General features: G+C 46.2%; 1 protein-coding gene across 1 annotated transcript in view; it reads left to right on the top strand.

Moving 5' to 3' along the window:
* FANCA (FA complementation group A) overlaps nucleotides 1–26,153 on the top strand; it is a 119,002-nt gene that overhangs the window by 21,942 nt on the left and 70,907 nt on the right. The window contains exons 9-17 of the mRNA XM_068260684.1: nucleotides 2,745–2,778; nucleotides 2,920–2,986; nucleotides 4,808–4,920; nucleotides 7,447–7,523; nucleotides 8,377–8,518; nucleotides 10,122–10,255; nucleotides 12,763–12,873; nucleotides 21,068–21,163; nucleotides 25,646–25,705. Coding sequence (XP_068116785.1) covers nucleotides 2,745–2,778; nucleotides 2,920–2,986; nucleotides 4,808–4,920; nucleotides 7,447–7,523; nucleotides 8,377–8,518; nucleotides 10,122–10,255; nucleotides 12,763–12,873; nucleotides 21,068–21,163; nucleotides 25,646–25,705 — 834 coding nt within the window. The remainder of the gene's footprint in view (nucleotides 1–2,744; nucleotides 2,779–2,919; nucleotides 2,987–4,807; nucleotides 4,921–7,446; nucleotides 7,524–8,376; nucleotides 8,519–10,121; nucleotides 10,256–12,762; nucleotides 12,874–21,067; nucleotides 21,164–25,645; nucleotides 25,706–26,153) is intronic.

Consider the following 26,153-nt stretch of genomic DNA (forward strand, 5'->3'; position numbering starts at 1 on the left):
TTGCTAAAACTCTAAAATGTGTTATTCTTTAAGTATATCAAGCCCTATAACCCCGGGAACCATCAGAAGTACCCCCTGGGGTACGTGTGTACCACACGTTGAGAACCTAGGCTCTAGAGAGTCATGTATGTTATGCTAGGTAACATACTACATGATCCAATGGAATAGAAAATGTGATCAATTGGATTCTTGGATTTTTCAATCATATCTGAAGAGAGTCTGGTTTATGCGAACAATCTATTATAACCTTCCAATTCCTTTAGATCCTGCAAATCTAAATGCATGATTGCATCTTCTGAAAATGTTGTATCGTTAATGGGCACCTTTAGTTCTTCCCCACTAAACGAAAAAAAAAATTGTAGGAAAATTGTAGGAAATTAGGGCGATTCTTACAGATAGGATTATAGAAAGCATGTAAACCTAACAGGACTGTCCACCAATAACATATTTTTTTGTTGTCTGGAGACCTCAAAGGGGAAAAAACACATACGGTATACAGTTAGGTTCATCAATATTTGAACAGAGACAACTTTTTTTCTCATTTCGATTGTGTACGTTACCACAATTTAATTTTAAATGAAACAACTCAGATTCAGTTGAAGTGCAGACTTTCAGCTTTATTTCAATGGCGTGAACAAAATGATTGCATAAAAATTTGAGGCAGCTAAAGATTTTTTTTTTTTACCGCAATCCTTTAACCACTTCACCACTGAGGGGTTTTACCCCCTGAGCACCAGAGCAATTTTCACCTTTCAGCGCTCCTTCCATTCATTCGTCTATAACTTTATCATTACTTATCGCAATGAAATGAACTATATCTTGTTTTTTCCGCCACCAATTAGGCTTTCTTTAGGTGGGACATTATGCCAAGAATTATTTTTTTCTAAATGTGTTTTAATGGGAAAATAGGAAAAATGTGGGGGGAAAAAATAATTATTTTTCAGTTTTCGGCCATTATAGTTTTTAAATAATGCATGCTACTGTAATTAAAACCCATGAAACGTATTTGCCCTTTTGTCCCGGTTATAAAACCATTTAAATTATGTCCCTATCACAATGTTTGGCGCCAATATTTTATTTGGAAATAAAGGTGCATTTTTTTCATTTTTGTGTCCATCCCTAATTACAAGCCCATAGTTTATAAAGTAACAGTGTTATACCCTCTTGACATAAATATTTAAAAAGTTCAGTCCCTAAGGTAACTATTTATGTATTTTTTTTAATTGTAAATTTTTTAATTTTTTTTTAATTACAAAAAAAAAATGGGGAGTGTGGGAGGTAATGAGTTAATTTTATGTGTAAAAGTCATTTATTTGTATGTGAAAAATGTGTAGGGTGTAGTTTACTATTTGGCCACAAGATGGCCACAGTGACTTTTTGTTTTAATGCGACCTCCAAGCTTCCTTCCGGAAGCTTGGAGGAAGTATAAGGAGGCTGGACACGTGAGTTTTTTCTCACAATGATCGCGCTGCCCATAGGAGAGCAGCTGATCATTGCGGGGCTTAGATCAACGAACGGGAATGGATTTTCCCGTTCATTGATCTCTGGGCGAGCGGGCGGCGGCGTGTTTACTAGCGGCGGGCGGCGTGTTTACGAGCGGGAGCGCGGGCAGCGTCGGGAACGCGGAAAGTACGTGTTTCTCCGTCCCTGATTGTTAAAGGATGGAAAAAGGGGCGGAGAAATACGTACGCGCGGGGGTAAAGTGGTTAATATCAAGAGCAAGTAATTGGACAAATTAAATAACTGGAAAAAAAAATGTTAATTTCTAATACTTCAGATCAGTCACTTGTTCTTAACCCAATTGAGCATGCATTTCACTAGCTGAAGACTAATGAAGACTAAATTTGGACAGAAAGACCCACAAACAAATAACTGAAAGCCGCTGCAGTAAAGGCCTGGCAGAGTATTAAAAAGGAGGGGTACTTACGTATTATCCCGCCTGGAAAGTTTGGGAGCTTTTTGTTAAAGTTCTGTTTGGTCCCCTAGCCAGATCTGACCATTTTTGGAAAGCTGAAAGTCCTAGATTTCCTTTGCACTGGGTCCCAAGTCAATGCGATGCCCCATTCCCACGTTGAGGGGGGGGGGGGGGGGTTGTCCCCTGCACTTTGCTGCAGAGAGCACAGTGGAATTGAGTCTCCATGCCAGTAAGCCAGAGAGGAGATGAGGGTTCGTAGCTGCGCTGCTCCTTCATCTGTAATGAGAGACCCAGGGCACTGGACGCAAGTTTTGAAGTCACAGTCATTAATGCTGCGAAGGAAGAAGAAGACCTCCCGGGTGTGCAGCTTATCATCATGTCGGGTTTGTCCCGTACATCTGTAATTGCACTTTGTGCAGCCAAGTTCAGGGGACACGCCTCCTTCAAAACCCCATAACTTGGGAACTGAGCATCATACCGACTCGGGACACGGTGCAACCGAAAGCCGTGACTTTCAGCTTTCCAAAAATGGTCAGATCTTCCTGGGAAAGCAAACAGAACTTTAACAAAATGCTGCCAAACTTTCCAGACGGAATAATACCAAAAAAGGAAACCCAGCATCTGGTGATGTCCATGAGTTCAAGACTTAAGCCTGTCATTGTCCGCAAAAGGTTTTCAACCAAGTATTTCAGCTTTCAGTTGCTGTTTGACTACCCCGGTGTGAAGTACTACTCTCACCTACCCAAGTCACCTCTACAATTATTATATAAAAGTAGAAGAAGTTCTCCTTGTAGAGAAGCGTTCAGTGACAGATGTGTTCCTGTTGCAGATCTCATGCCGTGCCCTGGAGACGATGCTTTCCTGTAAGTAGCTACAGATTCCTCTTCTTCTCTCGGGATCAGCGTTGTGCACTAGTGGGATAGCGGATTGATATTGAATGAAGGAGCTTATTCCCAGCATACAGTATACAGTATTATTATTATTATATGTGTGTTTTATTCCAGGGCTGCTGGATGCTGTGCTGGAAGCAGGAGATGGTCAGCCTCACAAGCTGGGAGTTCAGCGGCACTGGTAATTAATAATCACACCTTCACTGTTTTCAGTGTGCTAAGGATCATGTCATGCCAAGTTTTCTGTTTGCCCTGGACTTCCGTTGTCCAACAGCAGGTGGCCTACTACTGACTCTAGGAAATACCTGCAGTTCCCTGTCTTGCCTGTGAGTGGTTTCAAGAGCACTTTCAGCAAGATCGTACACCACCAGCTGCATCCTGTTTAGTGCTTATGTATTGCTAAATTGCTACCTAAATTTAATTTCTAACTGTAGGTTGGCACCCTTTGACCTGGACATACATGCTGCGCATGCGCAGTGTGTCAGGTCGGTACCTTGTGACGACACTTCCCGCTCGTGCACATAGGAAACAAGTGAGGAGCGCAGACCTTGCATACCGCACATGCACAGCATATATGTCCGGATGAAACGACGCCGACCTGCGGGCTGAAAAGGGAGGTTTTTATCACTTGACAGATGGGGATGCTGGCACACAAGAGGTGCGTTAAGTCTTCCCACCTCCTCATACACTATTAACTAACTCGGGTATCCTCTAAGGCAGAGTAGATGCAGAATTCATGTTGTCTGTGGTTGGATGCTGCTGTGTTGCTAGTCAGCATTTCATCAACCTTTCTGGAAGATTTGAGCACTGTGATCAAGTCTGCCAGTATAGTCTGTTGATCTCTGCAAGCCATTCCCGAATTACTCTTGCGCGGGGCGCCCGTGATAGCATTGCTGCTATGACAGTGCCCAGCTTGAGCGCTGTACGCTGAAGTTACCTGCTTCGGCTTCTGGCCATTGACCGCTGCATATTTTTGTACTGAAGTGAATGGCTATGGTACTAACAGGTGCAGGGGTGTAGTCAGATTTCCACTGGAATTTCATCAGGTTGCATGCCACAACGTGGTAAAATGGTTGGTACTCTCAAGACGATTTCAAATTGGGGAATAATTAATTGCTTTTTAGATCAGACCGCTTCCAAATTCTGATGGCCATCTTTAGACTAGCATATCTGTGAGAGGTTACTTAGATGCAAAGCCCTAAACAGGTGATTTGGGGGAACTGGCAGGGTCCCCTTTTTCAAGATATGCAGATGTGTAGCAACTTTTTTTCTGCATATCTTGAAGAAGGGGACCCTGTGAGGCCCCGAAGCAGTTGTCGGTTTTGCAATTTTCTGCACGAATAAACATGGATTGATTATTCAGCGCTGCGTAATATGTTGGCGCTTTATAAATACAATAAATAAAATAAATAAATTGCAAATAGGAGTGCAGATTGCTTGATGTTTGTGGAGCGTGCCAGTCCTCCACAGGTCATGCATCCTGTAACAATGGGTTGATGGTGTGCCGTCACTATGGTTTTGGAGAGAACTCTGAGTCTTTATGATTAGATGGGCATGCGCTCCAAGTCTGTGTGATTAGATAGGTATGCTGGGGACCATGCACGGCTCTCTGACATCCTGGGTGGCTTGAAGGTCGCCATGGAAAGATGCTGTATGTAAAGACACAGGACTCGCACCCACTGGTGCCGGCGGGAATATCCTTTGGCTGGACGAGTCTCTTCCCTGCACATAACCTGAAGATCTGTCTACAGCGACCTTGCGGACCACCCAGGACGCCAGAGTCTCTGGCGCCCGGTCCCTGGCATTAGAGGAACAAAGCTCCAGCTCTGGTTACCCTTATGGGACCGACCAGCATAACATACCAGGTGAGACCTTTCTTACTAGGGCACCAGCCCATCTAATCACACAGAATTCTAGACTAGCATGGATTACCCAAGTGCATGTAGGATAATGAATGGTTATATATTCCACATGCCGGGCTCATTCCTCTTCTCCTCTGCAGGTTGATTGCCTATGAAGTCTCCAGGTACAGAGTGCGGGTGATTCCTGAATCTCTGGAGGGATTCTTCCTGCACAGCCTCAGCCAGACCCTCACCTACAGGCCGCAGCTGACAGGTGACCCTTCCCAGGGACAGTGTTACTAATAATACATAATACTATCCCATGTACATTGATAAATATATTGCATTATCTTCTTTTTAACCACCATTTATGGGCATTCTCCCTGCTGTAGATATTGGCGGAGCACTTTCTCTTGGACTTGCTCAAGTCTGAAGTGAGATTGTGTTCAATTCCAGCCTTAAAGGACTGGAGCGAGAGGGATATAGAGGCTGCCATATTTATTTCATTTTACACAATACCAGTTGCAACACCAGAACCAAACATGGAGTTAATCTTGTCAGATCTGACAATGTCAGAAACACTTGATCTGCTGCATGCTTGCTCAGGGTCTATGGATAAGAGTATTAGAGGCAGAGGATCAGTAGGATAGCCAGGCAACTGGTAATGCTTAAAAGGAAATAAATATGGCAGCCTCCATATCCCTCTCATTTCAGTTGTCCTTTAATTAGTGGCAGTAGCCGCTTGTATCGCTCACCTAACCCGAAGGTGCCCGCGGCAAACATTGACTTCTCCTCTCACTTGCTCACTCCTTTCCCCTAGTGCTGGTCGCATGCGTTGTGATGCGACCAGGAAGTGTGGGCACTAGGGGGAAGGAGTGAACGAGTGAGAGGAGATGCCGATGTTTGCCGCAGGCACCTTCGGGTTAGGTGAGCGCAGCAAGGGGACACAGAGATGACACAAAGCAGGACACTGGGGGACAGGAGGAGGACATTAAGCGGGACAGAGTCAGACACGAAGGGGGACATGGAGGCGGACACTAAGCAGGAAAGAGGTGGATACACAGGACCCCGGGACTGTAGGGAGTCCCTGACATGCCGCGGATCAGCGCCTCATCTTCGGCGGGCCATCTTTAGTCGGAGACTCCCTGCATTCAGATAAGACACGGACTTTCCAGAGATGCCACGCCCATTCCCCCAAACCCACGTGTTGGCCACCCCCATTTTTGTGCACCACATACCTTATTCCTTGGTGCCCCGGATCTTTTAAGATCCTAGCAACACCCCTTGTTCTTATAATGTTATACTTCAGTGCTTTGGGGTCAGGATGAGTTCAGTTCTGAATAGGCAGAGCTTGGATCGGTGATCACGTTGGCTACAAACTTTCCTGTCTTACATAGTTACATAGTTACATAGTTATTTTGGTTGAAAAAAGACATACGTCCATCGAGTTCAACCAGTATAAAGTACAACACCAGCCTGCTCCCTCACATATCCCTGTTGATCCAGAGGAAGGCGAAAAAACCCTTACAAGGCATGGTCCAATTAGCCCCTAAAGGGAAAAATTCCTTCCCGACTCCAGATGGCAATCAGATAAAATCCCTGGATCAACATTAGGCATTACCTAGTAATTGTAGCCATGGATGTCTTTCAACGCAAGGAAAGCATCTAAGCCCCCTTTAAATGCAGGTATAGAGTTTGCCATAACGACTTCCTGTGGCAATGCATTCCACATCTTAATCACTCTTACTGTAAAGAACCCTTTCCTAAATAAATGGCTAAAACGTTTTTCCTCCATGCGCAGATCATGTCCTCTAGTCCTTTGAGAAGGCCTAGGGACAAAAAGCTCATCCGCCAAGGTATTATATTGCCCTCTGATGTATTTATACATGTTAATTAGATCCCCTCTAAGGCGTCTTTTCTCTAGACTAAATAAACCCAGTTTATCTAACCTTTCTCGATAAGTGAGACCTTCCATCCCACGCATCAATTTTGTTGCTCGTCTCTGCACCTGCTCTAAAACTGCAATATCTTTTTTGTAATGTGGTGCCCAGAACTGAATTCCATATTCCAGATGTGGCCTTACTAGAGAGTTAAACAGGGGCAATATTATGCTAGCATCTCGAGTTTTTATTTCCCTTTTAATGCATCCCAAAATTTTGTTAGCTTTAGCTGCAGCTGCTTGGCATTGAGTACGATTATTTAACTTGTTGTCAATGAGTACTCCTAAGTCCTTCTCCAAGTTTGATGTCCCCAACTGTATCCCATTTATTTTGTATGGTGCTAGACCATTAGTACGTCCAAAATGCATGACCTTACATTTGTCAACATTGAATTTCATCTGCCATGTATGTGCCCATATAGCCATCCTATCCAGATCCTGTTGCAATATGACACTATCTTCCTGAGAGTTAATGATTCTGCACAATTTTGTATCATCTGCAAAAATAGCAACATTGCTCACTACTGCATCTACTAGGTCATTAATAAATAAATTGAAGAGCACTGGACCCAGAACAGACCCCTGTGGGACCCCACTGCTAACAGTCTCCCATTTTGAGTATGATCCATTGACCACAACTCTTTGTTTTCTGTCTTATATTTGCAATACCAGCCGCTGCTAAACCTTACCTAGTTGGTAACCAAAGGCAAAGGATGAATGCCAGGGTGGGAATTGGAGTAAAATACCAGTCAAGACCATTGAGTTCAGTGCAAAATTCTTCTGTTAGGCAGGCAATAGCTTCTGTCATATAAGAACAGACACAGGTCCCCTTACATCTGATGCGTGTTCTTTTTCCTGTAGTGTCTGACGCAGTCCGTTTCCAGTGGGGCTGGAGCTTTGTGAAGACACACCCACTGCTGACGCAGTTATACCGCAAAGTGAGTAAGGTTCTCGACCACTGCAATATAAATCTGTGAGAGTGCAAATGTTATTTCTAGAGATGGTCAGTGACATGAACATAATTCTGTGTTTATGCTAATTGTATGTAACTTTATACAGCTTGAAAATAAATAAAGTGGTCCTGCAGTCCATCAACAACAGGGATGTCAAACTCAAATACAAAATAGGGCTGAAATTGAACACTGGGACCTAGTTGCGGGCCAACCTTAATGTCTACTGGCCACCTTCCTCCCTTATAAAGTTCCCAGGTGTCTAATGCCCCCCCCCCCTTTAACCCCTGTACAGTTCCCTGGTGTCTAGTGGTCCTCCCTCCCCTATACAGTTCCCTAGTGGCCCTCCTCCCTCCCCTATTTAATTCCCTGTTGTCTAATGCTTTATCCCTCCCCTATACAGTTCCCTGGTGTCTAGTTGCTCCCACCCTCCCCTATACAGTTCCCTGGTATTTAGTGCTTTCTCCCTACATCCCCATATGGCTTCCCTGGTGTTCTGGGGCTTGACCTTCAATATAGCTTCCTTGGTGGTCTAGAGTGGGCCAATCATAATGCAAAGTGGGGAAACCACTTGAGGGCCAAATTTAATGGCTCTGAGGGCCAGATTTGGCCCGCTGGCCGGAGTTTGACATGTATGGTTTACAAGTGGCATATAATTTGCATACAATTTAGCATGGTCTCCAGCAACTCAGAATTATTCGCTCTTTCTTGACAATGAGGATGCATACAGATATTTTCTTTTTGATCATGTCTCGTTATCGTCCATAGACCTGTCAGTGGTGTCTGTATGTCATCTGCTCTGTGTCCTGTTCACCAGTTACTTGTCCCCTCTTGCCCCCAGCTGTTTGTGCTGCTGAATGCAGAGAAGGTCATTTCACATATACAGAAAGTTCTGAACACCCAGGAGGTCAACTGGCATCATGTATTGTCCTTCATTTCGTGCCTTGTCATCTGCCAGCCGGAGTCTGAGCAACTGATAAGAGGTAAGACTGAGATATACCAGAGCTGGGCACACACGCAAGATGCTTGTGAGATGTAGAATGTGCAATCAGCCAGCCATCATGAAAAATGCATATAGGAAACTTGTACAGTCTCTGGGTGTTTATTCTTGTGGGACGTGGAGAGAATAAATCTTGATGACACCTGCTGTAGGGAAGTATACCCTATATAGTAATAGAAATTGGTTGGAGAAATCCAGCCCGGGTAATATCTAAGCCCCAGAGGAAGGTCTGTGCAGTGAGGGTCACGGAAAACTCTGTTCAGTGAGATGCAACCTGTTGGAGCTCTGTTCAGTGAGGAGCAACCTGTGGGAGCTCTGTTCAGTGAGGAGCAACCTGTGTGAGCTCTGTTCAGTGAGGAGCAACCTGTGGGAGCTCTGTTCAGTGAGGAGCAACCTGTGTGAGCTTTGTTCAGTGAGGAGCAACCTGTGTGAGCTTTGTTCAGTGAGGAGCAACCTGTGTGAGCTCTGTTCAATGAGGAGCAACCTGTGGGAGCTCTGTTCAGTGACAAGCAACCTGTGGGAGCTCTGTTCAGTGAGGAGCAACCTGTGTGAGCTCAGTTCAGTGAGGAGCAACCTGTGTGAGCTCAGTTCAGTGAGGAGCAACCTGTGGGAGCTCTGTTCAGTGAGGAGCAACCTGTGTGAGCTCAGTTCAGTGACGAGCAACCTGTGTGAGCTCTGTTCAATGAGGAGCAACCTGTGTGAGCTCTGTTCAATGAGGAGCAACCTGTGTGAGCTCTGTTCAATGAGGAGCAACCTGTGTGAGCTCTGTTCAATGAGGAGCAACCTGTGGGAGCTCTTCAGTGAGGAGCAATCTGTGTGAGCTGTGTTCAGTGAGGGGCAATCTGTGGGAGCTCTGTTCAGTGAGGGGCAATCTGTGGGAGCTCTGTTCAGTGAGGAGCAATCTGTGTGAGCTGTGTTCAGTGAGGGGCAATCTGTGGGAGCTTTGTTCAATGAGGAGCATCCTGTGTGAGCTCTGTTCGGTGAGGAGCAACCTGTGTGAGCTCTGTTCAGTGAGGAGCAACCTGTGTGAGCTCTGTTCAGTGAGGAGCAACCTGTGTGAGCTCTGTTCAGTGAGGAGCAACCTGTGTGAGCTCTGTTCAGTGAGGAGCAACCTGTGAGAGCTCTGTTCAGTGGGGATCATACATCCCAAAAGACAGGATGTAGGCACTCCCGACTGGATCTTTATGAGGCTGCACCGAGCTTGGCATGCAAGGCTTGAGCTCTCAGCATCGATCTCCTCGCTATGTTTCACATTAGACTCTTGTTGAGTGCACAGGTCTTGTGGAAGTGACAGCTCTCTTTTCTGACATTGCAGCCCATTTAAGGTGGCTGGCACAAGTTCATTGTATCACATATAAGAAAGCTCATATGTGGGTTTGTCATAGATATAGATTGGATGGAGCTGTATTATTCATATTATCATTGAAATCAACTTTGATGTTCATAATGACTGGCAGACGGTAAATGCCAGTTCTACAGGTGCTTGCAAATGTGACCAGCCTACCAAGCTGCCATAATAAAGGTCTTCTGGATTGGACAAGCTGTATCGTGCATGTTTATTCACCAGTGTGCTGGTTATATTTCAGGTCTACTGAGCCGCCTTTTGTCTCAGGCCTTTGAGAGCTTTGAACTAGAGTACCTGATCACGGCTTTCCTCATCGCCCGGCAGGCTGCCCTGGAAGGTCCTGCTGCCTTCATGTCGTATACCGATTGGTTCAAGGTCAGGACGTTCTCCTCAAGCCTGATGGAAAATATGATCACTTACAAATCCTACTATATATGTAGGAATTATACGAGATATGTGACCTGATGCCCCTGCTTTGCCGCCTCTGGCTTCTGTCTGTGTGCCTAGTGACCTCTGACTTCTGTCTGTGCCTTGTGACCTCTGGCTTCTCTGTGTGCCTTGTGACCTCTGGCTTCTGTCTGTGTGCCTTGTGACCTCTGGCTTCTGTCTGTGTGCCTTGTGACCTCTGGCTTCTGTCTGTGTGCCTTGTGACCTCTGGCATCTGTGTGCCTTGTGACCTCTGGCATCTGTGTGCCTTGTGACCTCTGGCATCTGTGTGCCTTGTGACCTCTGGCATCTGTGTGCCTTGTGACCTCTGGCTTCTGTCTTGTGTGCCTTGTGTCCTCTGGCTTCTGTCTTGTGTGCCTTGTGACCTCTGGCTTCTGTCTGTGTGCCTAGTGACCTCTGGCTTCTGTCTGTGTGCCTAGTGACCTCTGGCTTCTGTCTGTGTGCCTAGTGACCTCTGGCTTCTGTCTGTGTGCCTTGTGACCTCTGGCTTCTGTCTGTGTGCCTTGTGACCTCTGGCTTCTGTCTGTGTGCCTTGTGACCTCTGGCTTCTGTCTGTGTGCCTTGTGACCTCTGGCTTCTGTCTGTGTGCCTTGTGACCTCTGGCTTCTGTCTGTGTGCCTTGTGACCTCTGGCTTCTGTCTGTGTGCCTTGTGACCTCTGGCATCTGTGTGCCTTGTGACCTCTGGCATCTGTGTGCCTTGTGACCTCTGGCATCTGTGTGCCTTGTGACCTCTGGCATCTGTGTGCCTTGTGACCTCTGGCTTCTGTCTTGTGTGCCTTGTGACCTCTGGCTTCTGTCTTGTGTGCCTTGTGACCTCTGGCTTCTGTCTTGTGTGCCTTGTGACCTCTGGCTTCTGTCTATGTGCCTTGTGACCTCTGGCTTCTGTCTGTGTGCCTTGTGACCTCTGGCTTCTGTCTGTGTGCCTTGTGACCTCTGGCTTCTGTCTGTGTGCCTTGTGACCTCTGGCATCTGTGTGCCTTGTGACCTCTGGCATCTGTGTGCATTGTGACCTCTGGCATCTGTGTGCCTTGTGACCTCTGGCATCTGTGTGCCTTGTGACCTCTGGCAACTGTGTGCCTAGTTACCTCTGGCTTTTGTCCTGTGTGCCTTGTGACCTCTGGCTTCTGTGTGCCTAGTGACCTCTGGCTTCTGTCTGTGTGCCTTGTGAGCTCTGGCATCTGTGTGCCTTGTGACTTCTGGCAACTGTGTGCCTAGTGACCTCTGGTTTCTGCCTGTGTGCCTAGTTACCTCTGGCTTCTGTCTGTGTGCCTTGTGACCTCTGGCTTCTGTCTGTGTGCCTTGTGACCTCTGGCTTCTGTCTCGTGTGCCTTGTGACCTCTGGCTTCTGTCTGTGTGCCTTGTGACCTCTGGCTTCTGTCTGTGTGCCTAGTGACCTCTGGCTTCTGTCTGTGTGCCTAGTGACCTCTGGCTTCTGTCTGTGTGCCTAGTGACCTCTGGCTTCTGTATGTGTGCCTAGTGACCTCTGGCTTCTGTCTGTGTGCCAGGGCTGTGGAGTCGGAGTTTGATTCGGAGTCGAGGAGTCGGAGTCGGAGCAATTTTGGACACCCGGAGTCCGAGTTGGAGTCTGAGTCGTGGTTTCATAAACTGAGGAGTCTGAAGATTTTTGTACCGACTCCACAGCCCTGCTGTGTGCCTAGTGACCTCTGGCTTCTGTCTGTGTGCCTAGTGACCTCTGGCTTCTGTCTGTGTGCCTAGTGACCTCTGGCTTTTGTCTGTGTGCTAAGTGACCTCTGGCTTCTATTTGCATGCATTGTGCCCAAAAGCAGATGAGAAACGGGGGAGCAGGCATGTATGGTGAGCTGACCTGATGCTCCCCGCGCCCCCCGTTCTCCATTCTGCCCCCTCCTGTAGCTGCAATTGCTCTGTGGCCCCGTCTTCTGGTTGGCGGGATCAGGAAGCATTGCGGCTTTCTGGCCAAGTTGCACGCATGATACAACACGCAACCACTGACAAGCACACAAACCACAGTACGGAACCCCTAGCCAGGAGTGCTCTGCGCATGCGTGTGACGTAGCGTGTGACGGTCCTGGCCGGGGGTTCCGTACTGTGGTATGTGTGCTTGTCAGCGGTTGCGTGCTGTACCATGCGTGCAACCCTGCCAGAAAGCCTGTAAATGACCGGTGCGAACGAGAAGTTTAACAATCGGGGTACTTTGTGCGGGAGTTGTCGGGGATCTAAGAGACCCGATTCCATTGTGACGGTCATAATCTCTGCAAGTTGCAAATCATTGTTTTGTGTAAATATGCATGTACCCACCTCCTGAGATTGCAGAAACGATTGCGAGTCGCTCAAAAAAATCATGCACAAAAGGTTCTTTTAGATTGTAGAGGATTGTAGAGGTGGTCACTATGGTGCGGGGGGCATTTGTAGCTGTTCTGTGGAGTAGCTTGTGTTTTTTCTGTCGTCTCCCCAGGGCACATTTGGTGCTGCAACCTCCCACCAGGGCTCCAGTAAGAAGTCTCTCCTCTTCTTGTTGAAGTTTCTCTCTGACTTGGTTCCATTTGAATCGCCACAATACTTAAAGGTAAGATTCTGGCTGGATTCATGTGTGTGTCTGTTGCCTGTAGCAACAAATCAGGTTCCTCCTCCCATTATCTTTTTTATATTTTAAAGAGGAACTCCAGTGAAAATAATGTAATAAAAAAGTGCTTAATTTTTGCTGACATTTACCACATGGTGACATTTTTACTGCTGGCAGGTGGTGTCAGTGGAAGGAGATGCTGCTTGCTTTTTTGGCAGTTGGAAACCGCTGTAAACAGCTATTTCCCACAATGTAATGAGGTTCACAGACAAGAAACTGTCAGGACCATGGTCCTGACATCACACTGTTGGAGGGGTTTCACCACAATATTAGCCAACAGCAGGGCTGCTTAAATCCGGAACCGGGAGATACCTTGATAGCAACTATCCGGATATCTCCCAGTAAACCTTTGCGGGGGGGGGGGGGGGGAAATCTTACCTGTCTGACGTCTTCTCCGTCCGTCCCTCGGCACCTTCCACGATGCGTTCCATGCTCGTCACGTTACTCCAAACGCTTCCTCCTTCAACCCGGAAGGAGGAAGTGTTTGTAGTCACGTGACCACTGAGTGGACCGCATCGTCGCAGGTGCCGAGGGACGGACCGAAGAAGACAGGTAAGATTGACCCCCCCCTCCCCGCACAGGTAACTGGGAGATATCCGGATAGCACTATCCGGATGTCTCCCGGTTTCGGATTTGAGCAGCACTGGCCAAAAGTAGTATGAGACAGCACTCAAACGACTGGAGGTGTTAGAGTGTGCTGTGGCTCCAACCTGTGTACCAACAGGATGTCGATCAAGCTCTTCCAGAAGAATCCGGCACAGCTCTTTTATAAGTAATGTGCTTTATTTTAATCTTCAGTGGTATAAAATATAAAAGCTGTACAGTAGCTACGGTCCATTTCGAACCTGCCTGGTCCTTGATCACACCACACAGTCAATAAAACCATCACACCCCTGCTGCTTATATAGCCACTAAGACAAACAACAACCAATCCAGAGCAGTATACAAATGATAGGACCTGATAGGGAACCAAGGGAGCAGGCTACGTGTAAGACACTCCCCCCTACCCAGATTGGTCACTCAGACTATGACATCACAAATACAATGTCAGAAAAATATATCACAGTGATCCTGAGTGTGTTAAAACATACCCGAAACATGGGGGAAGAGCCACAGTCACAGCAATACAGCGTGCCCATAAAGAGAGCCGATCTACAGTCTGATCAGCATAACAAGGATGCAATAGTCCAGGAAGTGCTCTGCGCGCTAAATATCCTGGTTGCCCAGGAGACGGAGCCCGGAAAAGAAAGGCCCACGTGACCACTGCCGTCCATAGCCATAGGGGAAAGATTAGAAATCTTGCTAGGTACACACCATACAATTTTCTGTTAGATTCTTCTGTTAGATTTACCTACAACATGGGAAAAAGCTATCTGGCAGGTAAATCTAAGAGAAAATCTAACAGAAAATTGTATGGTGTGTACCTAGCAGTCCAGAAAAACAGTTGAGTCTTGAAAAATAACGGATAAATCACCCAGTGGTCCACTCTGTAATCACAGCTCAGGAGGCCAACACACATCCACCTTGCAGCACACCTGGATTAAGAGTGCAGCAGGTGTGCGGCAAGAGAGGGATTAAGGTACTGTTCATATGCACATTGCCATTACAGGCCTGCGTGTGCATTTTAGAGTCACTACTGCATAGCAGCACTCTGTGTGTAAGGACTGTGCTTATATCAGCGCCGGGTTTAAAGTGTACCCGAGGCAACATGTAACATGGGGCTTGATTCACTAAGACAAATAGCACGCCTTATCAAACTTAACACGCCCTATCAGAGTAGCATAGCGAGCGTTACGATCCCGCAGGGGCTCAGGGCAGGACGAGTGGAGCTCTCATCATTGCCAATTAGCAGGCATAAGTTCGCTATGCTACTCTAAGGCGTGTTAACTTTGATAAAGCGTGCTGTTTGTCTTAGTGAATCAAGCCCATGATGAGATAGACATGTGTATGTACAGTGCAAATCCTATACTGTATAACCAGGTTGTTGTACTTGATTAATTTTGCTGCCTGAAAGAGTTAATCTTTAGGCATGAAAGTGACAGCACTGATAAGCAGTTTACAGCCATAAAACCTTTCCTGGCATAATCCAACTTCTGAGAGCAGGGGGAGATGGAAAAAGGTCAATAATTCCTGTATTTTCATTTAGGGACACTTAATAGGCTGCCGCTGAGCAGAGGCCACAAGACATTCTATCTACTTTGTAAATATTTAAATATAAAATAAAACCATGAGTTATCTTTAAAAAAAAGTCATTTGTTAGGAGTAGGAGGATAAATACAATTGTTTATCTCATCAGTTTATTTTCACATCGGGTTTAATTCACTTCACTTTCCCGGATCGTCACTCGGACAGCACCCCTGGATGAGACCCGTCTCCCTCCCCACCGTGGACAGGAAACTGCAAGATAAGAATTTGCATAATCACTGGCAGCCCCCTTCATAAAAGGTACCTACTTGCTACTATACCTCAGTATAGTTTCCTGTCCCGGACGGAAGCGGAGGGAGAGGTCTCCAGAGGTGCCATCCGTGTCAGTCGGCAGGGGCAGCGGTTAGCGGGACTCCGGATAGAGCTGTGCAGTGCATAGTGCGGAGTCCTGCAGCGTATGGGAGGCTTCTCCAGCATTGGCAGCAGTATTATGCGCGCAGGCGCGCGCATGGAAGAATCTACTTCCGGGTCACCCGGAAGTAATCACGCGCTGGCGTCCCGCGTGATCTGAGGTCTGCTGGGCGGCAGGGGCCGCGGCGCAGGAAAACTTATCAGCGAAAACAGCTGATTCCAGTTTGGAGAAACAATTGCCTGACCAATTAAGCGGCAGGGGCCGCGGCGGTGAAATGAAATCAGTACGAAACACTGATTCATTAAGGTATGTGAGGCTGATTAGTTTGATTACACTGCAGGTGCAGCATTAATTGTTTCAGCTGGGTCTTTCTTTCTATATATGTGCTAATAGTCCATGAATCAGTGTTTGATGTTTGATCATGGAGGTCGCCTCTAGTTCAGCTCCTTTGCAGTCTGCTAAGTCTGGACAGGACCCCTCTCTGGCAAGTAGATGTGGTACTTGTGATACTCCTGCTTGATTGCTTATGTATGAGAAGCCATAGTAATAGTTGTCCCTTGTTTGTGTTTTTTTCATAGCCAAAAAAGCATGACAAGTTGGACAAATCTGACAAACCTGCTACTCAGTCCGGTCAGCATGGTTCAAGCAGATCTGAGAAAAAGTGTGCAATTTGTGGCAGTCGTGTATCTTCATCATCATCTAAGAAGTTATGCCAAAACTGTACAGAAAAAGTGGTTAAAGAGGAGTCACCAGTGATATTTAAGGATTTGATGGGCTGGATGCGGGCTGAAATGTCCACTGCTATAAAGGAAATTAAGGATTCGGCCATTGCTTCCACTTCCTTAGTCGCGTCTGACCTTTCTGGAAATAGTGGGAATATTGACGCAGTACCAGCTATTACTACCCCTACATCTCCTGTGTTAAATCTATCCCAACCGGGACCTAGTGGTTCTAAACGCAGGAGGGAAAGTGACTTAGAAGGATCAGAATTGTCTGACGGGGGAAATTTCTGAGTTTGAACAGACATCAGATACAGAGGAACTGTCTAATGCGGATAGGCCAAAATTTGCCTTTTCTACTGATTTAATGAAGGACTTATTGAGGGCCATGTATGATACAATGGGCATTAAGACAGAACAAAAGTCTTTGACACCTTTGGATGAGATGTACAGGACTTTGGCGGACCCCCAGCCTCAGTTTATCCCAGTCCATTCCACCTTAAAAGGTATGATTAAGAAGGAATGGGATAATCCTGAGAAAAGAGCCTTTTGGCCCAGATCTTTGTCTAACCGTTACCCTTTCTCTCCGGAGGATCAGGGGTTTTGGGGTACTCCACCTAAGTTGGACCCATCATTTTCAAAAGTGTCAAAGAAAACCGATTTATTATTTGAGGATTTCGGTAGTCTGAAGGATCCAATCGATAAAAAAATGGATAATCTCTTACGCAGGGCATGGGAGTCATCTTCTTTAACCTTCAAGCCTGCTGTAGCTTCAACGGCGGTGAGTAGGTCATTGAAGTCATGGTTATTAGAAATACAAAATAAAATTGCTTCTGGGGTTCCCCGGGAGGAGATCCTGAATGATTTCCCTAAAGTTTTGAATGCCTCTAACTATATGGTGGATGCTTCAGACGACACTGTTAAACTTACGGCCAGAACTACTGCTTTAGTTAACTCGGCCAGAAGAGGAATATGGGTCAAGACTTGGAATGGTGACAATTCCTCAAAATCAAAGTTATGTGGTATTCCATGTGAAGGAGGTCTTCTCTTTGGTTCCAAATTAGATGACACGCTGGATAGAACAGCTGATAGGAAAAAGAACTTTCCAGATAAGAAAAGACCTTTTCAATTTAAACGGCCTTTTCGTCCCCCTAACAGATCAGAACAGGACTCTAAGTCCTCTAAGGGTAGACGTTGGGTTCCATACAGAACACAGAAGGCAAAGCCTAATTTCAATCCTGCCAAAAGGCAGGACAAACAATGACGCCAGAATTCCAGTAGGGGGGAGAATTGCAAATTTTTACGAAATATGGCAGCCACAGTTCGTAAATCGGTGGTTGCTAAAAATTATCTTGGAGGGATATCAGATCGAGTTCAACCATCTTCCTCCAGTAAAGTTTTGCATTACTCCTCAACCTCAGGATCTGAGAAAGGGTCTAGCCTTACAAAACGAGATCCTGTCTCTACTAGAGAAGAGGGTGATAAGAGAAGTACCAAATTGTCAAAAAGGAGAAGGTTTCTACTCTCCAGTGTTTCTAGTAAAGAAGCCTCAAGGAGATTACCGATTTATTCTGAACTTAAAGAAACTAAATCTAAATGTGAAATACAGAAAATTCAGGATGGACAATATAAAATCTGTGATTCATCTCTTGCAGAAAAACGATTTTCTTGCCTCCCTAGATCTAAAGGATGCATACCTCCACTTACCTATCCATCCATCATCTCAACAGTACCTAAGATTTGCGGTCCACATGAAGGAAGAGGTAAGACATTTCCAGTTTATGGCCCTTCCTTTTGGACTTTCTTCTGCCCCATGGCTCTTTACCAAAGTGATGTCTGAAGTATTAGCAGAACTTAGACTAAGAAAAATAAATATTGTTGGCTACTTAGATGATTTTTTAATATGGGGAGCATCTGCAGAAGTGGTAAATTTCCAGTTGAGGTCAACATTAGATTATCTTCAGGAGTTGGGTTGGCTTATAAATTGGGGAAAGTCCTTCCTGGTTCCATCTCAAGTTATCGAGTTTCTAGGATTTAACATAGATACTAGGAGTGAGAAGATTTTTCTGCCTAATAGGAAAATAATGACTATTCTAAACACTGTTTTTTCATTTCAGAAAGCGAGAACGATTTCACTGAGGAAAGCAATGGCAGTACTCGGCCTCTTAACAGCCTCATTTCCGGCAGTTCAGTGGGGGCAGTTCCACGCAAGAGTTCTACAATTGTGGATACTCCAGTCATGGAACAGAAGTCACAAAGTCCTAGACAAGAGAGTACCGATCCCATACAGCATAAAAGTGTCTTTACTTTGGTGGCAGGACCAGGTTCACTTTTCGACAGGTCGTTTATGGAATTATCCAGAACAGAGGACAATTACAACGGATGCCAGCTTATGGGGATGGGGAGCCCACCTGGATTCTCTCCCAGCTCAGGGACAGTGGCCTGTACAAATCAGTTCCAAATCCTCGAACAGCAGAGAATTAGAAGCAGTATGGAGGGCATTACTACATTTCAGGGATCAGATCAGGGGATCCCATGTTACAATAAGGACCGACAACAGAGCAGTTGTTGCATTCATAAACAGACAGGGAGGCACAAGGAGTCAAAGGTTGTGGAATCAAACATCAAAAATTATGTTTTGGTCAGAGAACAATCTCAAGTCACTAAAAGCACTTCATCTGAAAGGAATATCAAACAAGATTGCAGATTTTCTCAGCAGAGAGATGTTGAATCAAAACGAATGGTCGCTCGATCAGAAGATATTTCAGATGATAACCTCACATTGGGGAAGTCCGGAACTGGATCTATTTGCCAGGAGAAGGAACACGAAATGTCAGAAATGTTGTGCCCTATACCAGGAGGACTCTCCTTGGGCAGTGGATGCATTCACAATCAGTTGGACAGATATGATGATGTATGCGTTTCCACCAATCCCATTACTCTCAAGGGTATTAAAAAAGATAGTCCAGGACAAAGCACGAGTCATATTGATTGCTCCAATGTGGCCCAAACGTCCATGGTTCACATTACTTCGATCTCTGGCCATATCAGAACCAATAATCCTTCCATTGACTCAGGACCTGTTGACCCAGGGCCCAGTGTCTCATCCAGAACTGAATCTTCTTCACCTCTCAGCCTGGAACCTGAGTGGGGAATCTTGAAGTCCAAGGGATTCTCGGATGGTCTCGCTGAGACATTACTTAACAGTAGAAAAAAGGTAACTCGTTTAATTTACCAAAAGGCATGGAGGGTCTTTAATGACTGGTGTACTAACAGGTCTGTCAGCAATAGGTCACTTAGATCTGTTTTGGAGTTTTTACAATGTGGATATAAAAAAGGCCTCAGTGTTAGTACCCTGAAAGTTCAGGTTTCAGCTTTAAGTGTGTTTTTAGAAAGAAGATTAGCGAATGAAGACTATATAATTCGATTCTTTCAAGCACTGAGAAGACTAAGACCATGTATAAAATCAAGGGTACCAGCTTGGGACCTTAATACTGTCTTACAGGGTCTATGTGAGTCACCATTTGAACCCTTATCGCAGATTTCAGACAAATTTCTCACGCTAAAGACTGTATTCCTTCTGGCCATTACTACAGCTAGGAGAATAGGAGAATTACAGGCTTTATCCATAAAGGAACCATACCTTATGGTTTCAGAGGATAGAATTACATTGCGTCCGGATGCAACATTCTTGCCTAAGATGGTTTCTTCCTTTCACAGAAACCAAGAGATATATATATACCATCATTCTGTGAAAATCCTTCGAATGATAAGGAGAAGAAACTTCATTCTCTGGACGTAAGAAGATGTTTATTGGAATACCTGGAGAGGACTAAATCATGGAGAAAGTCAGACTCCATCTTTGTTCTATTTGCAGGCAAATCAAAAGGGAGCAGGGCCTCAAAAACAACCTTGGCACGCTGGATTAAACAGTCAATAGTGTCGGCATACCAGACACAGGGGAAAACATTAACTTCTTCTATTAAAGCTCATTCAACAAGAAGTATTTCTACGTCATGGGCAGAGAGGGCAGGGGCCTCTATTGAACAGATATGCAGAGCTGCAACATGGTCGAGTCATAACACCTTTGTGAAGCATTATCGACTTAACATATCAGCAAGTGCAGATCTATCCTTTGGAAGAAAGGTCCTGCAAGCAGTGGTCCCACCCTAATCCTGATCTCTGTTATATCGTCTCATCCAGGGGTGCTGTCCGAGTGACGATCCGGGAAAGACAACTTTACTTACGGTAACGTCTTTTCCGGTAGTCAGGAGGACAGCACCCCTACAACCCGCCCTTATTGGGTGGAGAATCAAAGGTTTGTATAAGCATCATTATTGTCCGTGTTATCTCTTTTATTAACTGAGGTATAGTAGCAAGTAGGTACCTTTTATGTAGGAGGCTGCCAGTGATTATGCAAATTCTTATCTTGCAGTTTCCTGTCCACGGTGGGGAGGGAGACGGGTCTCATCCAGGGGTGCTGTCCTCCTGACTACCGGAAAAGACGTTACCGTAAGTAAAGTTGTCTTTATTGACTCTTCCTCTAATAGCCTCTAAAACACTCAACCTTAACAGGTATACCAGGTTGCCTGTATTTCCTGCATGCCTTTTCCATATCTGTGATTCAGAAACTTCTGAAACTGTAAGATCAGTGTGACAGCCAGGCAATGGCAGCAGCTTTCATGACCTCTTCATATGGATAGACTGTACGGATAAGCTCCAGTGTGAACCCAGTAGCTGTATTACCTGCATTCTTTGCTTCCATCCTATCAGGACTCGTATCTGTCACCAGGATTGTCCCAGCTTTGGTTCTAGTAGTGGCAAATTTACTCAATAATCCTGTGATTTTTTTTTTTACCAGGTCCATATTCTGCATCCACCATTTGTGGCTTCAAAATTCCGCCCCCTGTTGATGGAATATATAACGCTGGCTAAGACCCGCCTAGCAGACATGAAGGTACTTACCAGTTTTCATATTGTCCCTATTGAGTGTGCATGCAGTTTCCATACGGTCCTTGGTTCCTAATGTATCAATTGTGTATCCATTGTGTGCCTAGAGCAGTGGTCCTCAAACTAAGGCCCACGGGCCGAATGTGGCCCCTGAGGCTTTTTTTTACTCACACACACACACACACACACACACACACACACACACACACACACACACACACACACACACACACACACACACACACACACACACACACACACACACACACACACACACACACACACACACACACACACACACACACACACACACACACACACACACACACACACACACACACACACACACACACACACACACACACACACACACATATTGTATTGTAGATGGTCAGCTACATCTTTAAAGAAAACCTGAACTGAAAATTAAAAGTCAAAATAAACATACACAGGTCATACTTACCTCCTGTGTAGTCTACTACTCAATCTCTTTTTCCTTTCCTGCTTCCTGTTTGTCCACTGTGATCAAGATAATTCTCCGTCCTCCATTTTGAAAATGGCCAGTACCCCATAACAGCTTCCTGGTCAACACACTGTTAAACTGTAACATCGCCCAGTTGAGCCATAGGGAAACATGGACATTACCAGGCACATCAGTTTGTCCACTCAGCTATAACTGACAGCAACTGATAGATAACTGACAGCAACTGATATATTTCAGTTCTGACAAAATGTTGTCAGAACTGGAAGGGATCATTGCCCGAAGAAAATGGTGAGCTTCTGAGAGGAACTGATGGCAAGGTAACTATTTAATGTTCATTCGAAGTTACCTCATGTGTTTATTTTAAATAATTGTACTCCGTACAGGTTCCCTTTAAATATTAGTGGTCCGCATGTAGAATGAAGCCAGAAGCAGTAATTCGCTGGTTTCCAATCAAATTCCACATCAGGTGGCACTGTTGTCCAATTGAACTGCAGGTTGTCACCGGGGTATGCTTTACTATCTGGCCCGCAAAGACTTCTACATCATTTTATGTATACACCGCTCCGGCCCCCCAGCAGTCTGAAGTATGTTGACTCGGCCCTCGACCCAAAAAGTTTGGGGACCCCTGGCCTAGAGTATGTGTTTTGTATTCAGCTCATGTATATTGTCCATTGGATGGATGGATCATTAGATCAGTGCTTCCCAACCTTTTCCGGCCCGGGGAACACTGTCTGACCAAATTTTTCACCGGGGAACGGCGCGCGGGGGGGGGGCGTCCCCCGGTTGTTTGCGCGACCTAGTGGACAGTGCCGTGCGCAGCAGGCTATGGGGGGGGGGGGGGGGGGGCTGGGGTGCGGCTGCATAGCTAGCATAATTGCCCCAGTGTAGGGAGTTTAGTTGCCTCAGTGTAGCTAGTATAGTGCCCCAGTATAGTGCCCCAGTATAGCCAGTATAGTGCCCCAGTATAGCCAGTATAGTGCCCCAGTATAGCCAGTATAGTGCCCCAGTATAGCCAGTATAGTGCCCCAGTATAGCTAGTATAGTGCCCCAGTATAGCCAGTATAGTGCCCCAGTATAGCCCCCCAGTATAGCTAGTATAGTGCCCCAGTATAGTGCCCCAGTATAGCCCCCCAGTATAGCTAGTATAGTGCCCCAGTATAGCCCCCCAGTATAGCCAGTATAGTGCCCCAGTATAGCCAGTATAGTGCCCCAGTATAGTGCCCCAGTATAGCCAGAATAGTGCCCCAGTATAGCTAGTATAGTGCCCCAGTATAGTGCCCCAGTATAGCCAGTATAGTGCCCCAGTATAGCCAGTATAGTGCCCCAGTATAGCTAGTATAGTGCCCCAGAATAGTGCCCCAGTATAGCCAGTATAGTGCCCCAGTATAGCCAGTTTAGCGCCCCAGGATAGCCAGTATAGTGCCCCGGTATAGTGCCCCCCGCCCGTCCACGCCGCTGTTCAGTGCCGTGCGCAGCAGGCTATGGGGAGGGAGGGGGCTGGGGTGCGGCTGCATAGCTAGCATAGTTGCCCCAGTGTAGGGAGTTTAGTTGCCTCAGTGTAGCTAGTATAGTGCCCCAGTATAGCGAGTATAGTGCCCCAGTATAGCCAGTATAGTGCCCCAGTATAGCCCCCCAGTATAGCTAGTATAGTGCCCCAGTATAGTGCCCCAGTATAGCCCCCCAGTATAGCTAGTATAGTGCCCCAGTATAGCCCCCCAGTATAGCTAGTATAGTGCCCCAGTATAGCTAGTATAGTGCCCCAGTATAGCCAGTATAGTGCCCCAGTATAGCCAGTATAGTACCCCAGTATAGCTAGTATAGTGCCCCAGTATAGCTAGTATAGTGCCCCAGTATAGCTAGTATAGTGCCCCAGTATAGCCAGTATAGTGCCCCAGTATAGCCCCCCAGTATAGCTAGTATAGTGCCCCGGTATAGCTAGTATAGTGCCCCAGTATAGCCCCCCAGTATAGCTAGTATAGTGCCCCAGTATAGCCAGTATAGTGCCCCAGTATAGTGCCCCAGTATAGCCAGTATAGTGCCCCAGTATAGCCAGTATAGTGCCCCAGTATAGCCAGTATAGTGCCCCAGTATAGCTAGTATAGTGCCCCAGAATAGTGCCCCAGTATAGCCAGTATAGTGCCCCAGTATAGCCAGTATAGTGCCCCAGTATAGCCAGAATAGTGCCCCAGTATAGCTAGTATAGTGCCCCAGAATAGTGCCCCAGTATAGCCAGTATAGTGCCCCAGTATAGCCAGTTTAGCGCCCCAGGATAGCCAGTATAGTGCCCCGGTATAGTGCCCCCCGCCCGTCCACGCCGCTGTTCTTACCTTAACAGCTGCCGCTCTCCCCTCTCCGGCGCATGTATATTCAAGCAGCGTATCTCCGGCTGCTCTGTATGTGATGCGCAGGAAGGAGGGCAGCGGCTTCCTGTAACGGCGATATGTATCGCCGTTACCATGGTAACCGAGCCCTGCCTCCTGCGCATCACATACAGAGCAGCCGGAGATACGCTGCTTGAATATACATGCGGCGGAGAGGGGAGAGCGGCCGCTGCTAAGGTAATAACAGCGGCGGCCGCGGGGACGGGCGAGAGGGGGGATAAGAGGACGGCACACCAGGCAACGTTCCGCGGCACACTAGTGTGCCACGGAACACTGGTTGAAAAACGCTGCATTAGATATATAAACAGACAGACAGATACATGTTGCTTTTTAATTTTCCTCCAGTGTCTGGCCACTGTTCTTTACAGATCAGTTTGATCTGTCAGATAAGATGATTGATTGTTGGTGGACTGTAGTGTTAAATCATTTTAGAGATTTTCGTTAGGATTTAAGTCTGATCTCTGCCTAGGTCACACAAGGACATCACCTTTTCCTCCTTCAGCCACTGTATGGACATTTTTGCTATGTGCTTACTGTCATTGTCATGTTGAAAAGTGACACTTCTTTTATTTCAGTGATTGGTATATTTTCTTTCTGAACAGTTGATGTGTTATTTTCACTTGTGAACATGCACTGGTCACTGGAGTGTGCATGTTGTCCAGGCCGCATGCATGTATAAAGTCACAAATGGAGACTGCACACAAATGGCTTCAGCGACCAGCTGTATTGAAAAGCATGTAGAGGCGCACACACACACACACACACACACACAACATGTTTCGGGCGGAGCCCTTCCTCAGGTGCATATTGTCCAGGCCATGTACATATTGTCCCTGAAGCATGCACAATGTCCAAAGTAGTGCGCTGGATAGTGTAAGGATGCTGCCTTTGATGTAGGGTTTGAGCCTTTGACCAGGGTTCGAATCCTGGGTCAAGCCAGTTTATAAAACGGTAAGGAGTCTTCGGGCAAGGCTCCCTAATGCTCCTAGTTGCTCGGGGAGTGGCTGCAACTGTAAAGAGTTTTGAGTCCGCCAGGAGAAAAGCACAATATAAATGTTATGTCGCGTCAATATCTCTGAAATATACCTTGCCTGGGCTGCGCACACAGTCCCTGGAGCATGCATACTTTATCTTGGAAATGCACATTATATTTGGAGCATGCTTTTTATCATTGGTGCATGCATATGGTCCTCCTATATACATTATCATTACCTCTAGAGCATGCCAGTTCTTGGGACAGAGGCGTTGTTTCCGGAGTGGGCATAATGTCCCTGGGGTGTGCATTGTGCAGATTGCCCATGGTTCATGCACGGATTCCCTGTGGTGTACAGTTTCTCTGTGGCTTGCATACTACTTCTGTATCACATACATAATGGCTGAGTGTAGATTTTGGACCTGAAGAAAGAATACTGTCATCAGAGATTTTATGCTAACCCTAAAATGTGCATGCAATCCCTAGAGTCCTGACGCAAGCGTACCATCCCTGAAATGTGCCTGATTTTCGAGCGATCATACTGTTAACAGGTGGTTCTGGAGTGTGCATGCTGTGCCTACTGTTTTCACACTTATACAGGGAGACCGTTAAGTCTGGAATATATGTTTATCCTGCATTTGTGTGTTATAGGTTTCCATTGAAGATATGGGCTTATATGAGGACCTGTCAGCAATATCCGATAACAACCAGGTATGTTTAGTGTACCCCTTCCACATCTCTGTAGGCCCACCTATAACTATGACTGAGTGTTTTTCATTATTCTCTTCAGTAGGCCTGTTCTCTAGCCCTTACTTACTGCATCCATCCTCATCTGCAGGTCCAGCCTCTAGCCCAGGGCTGAGCAAATTTTGAGCTGCAAATGCCAGGCTGAACAGGTGGCTTTTCAGTCAGAATTTGAATACCTCCAGGGATCGGGCTGCCTTTAATGGGTGTGGTAGGGAGATCCAGAGGGTAGGGGCAGCATGACAGAAAGCTCTGGCTCCAAAGGTTTTGAGATGCACTCTGGGAGTGACCAAGTTTATGGCTAGTGCTGTTAAAACAGCGCTGGAAATTTAGGAGCAACTGGCGCCACCATAGGCTGTAATAGGAATTACGGCTATAGCGGCACACAGTGAGTAACTTCGACCCCGTCAGAAGA

The sequence above is a fragment of the Hyperolius riggenbachi genome, chromosome 11 (assembly GCF_040937935.1).
Source record: "Hyperolius riggenbachi isolate aHypRig1 chromosome 11, aHypRig1.pri, whole genome shotgun sequence".
In the NCBI taxonomy this organism is placed as follows: domain Eukaryota; kingdom Metazoa; phylum Chordata; class Amphibia; order Anura; family Hyperoliidae; genus Hyperolius; species Hyperolius riggenbachi.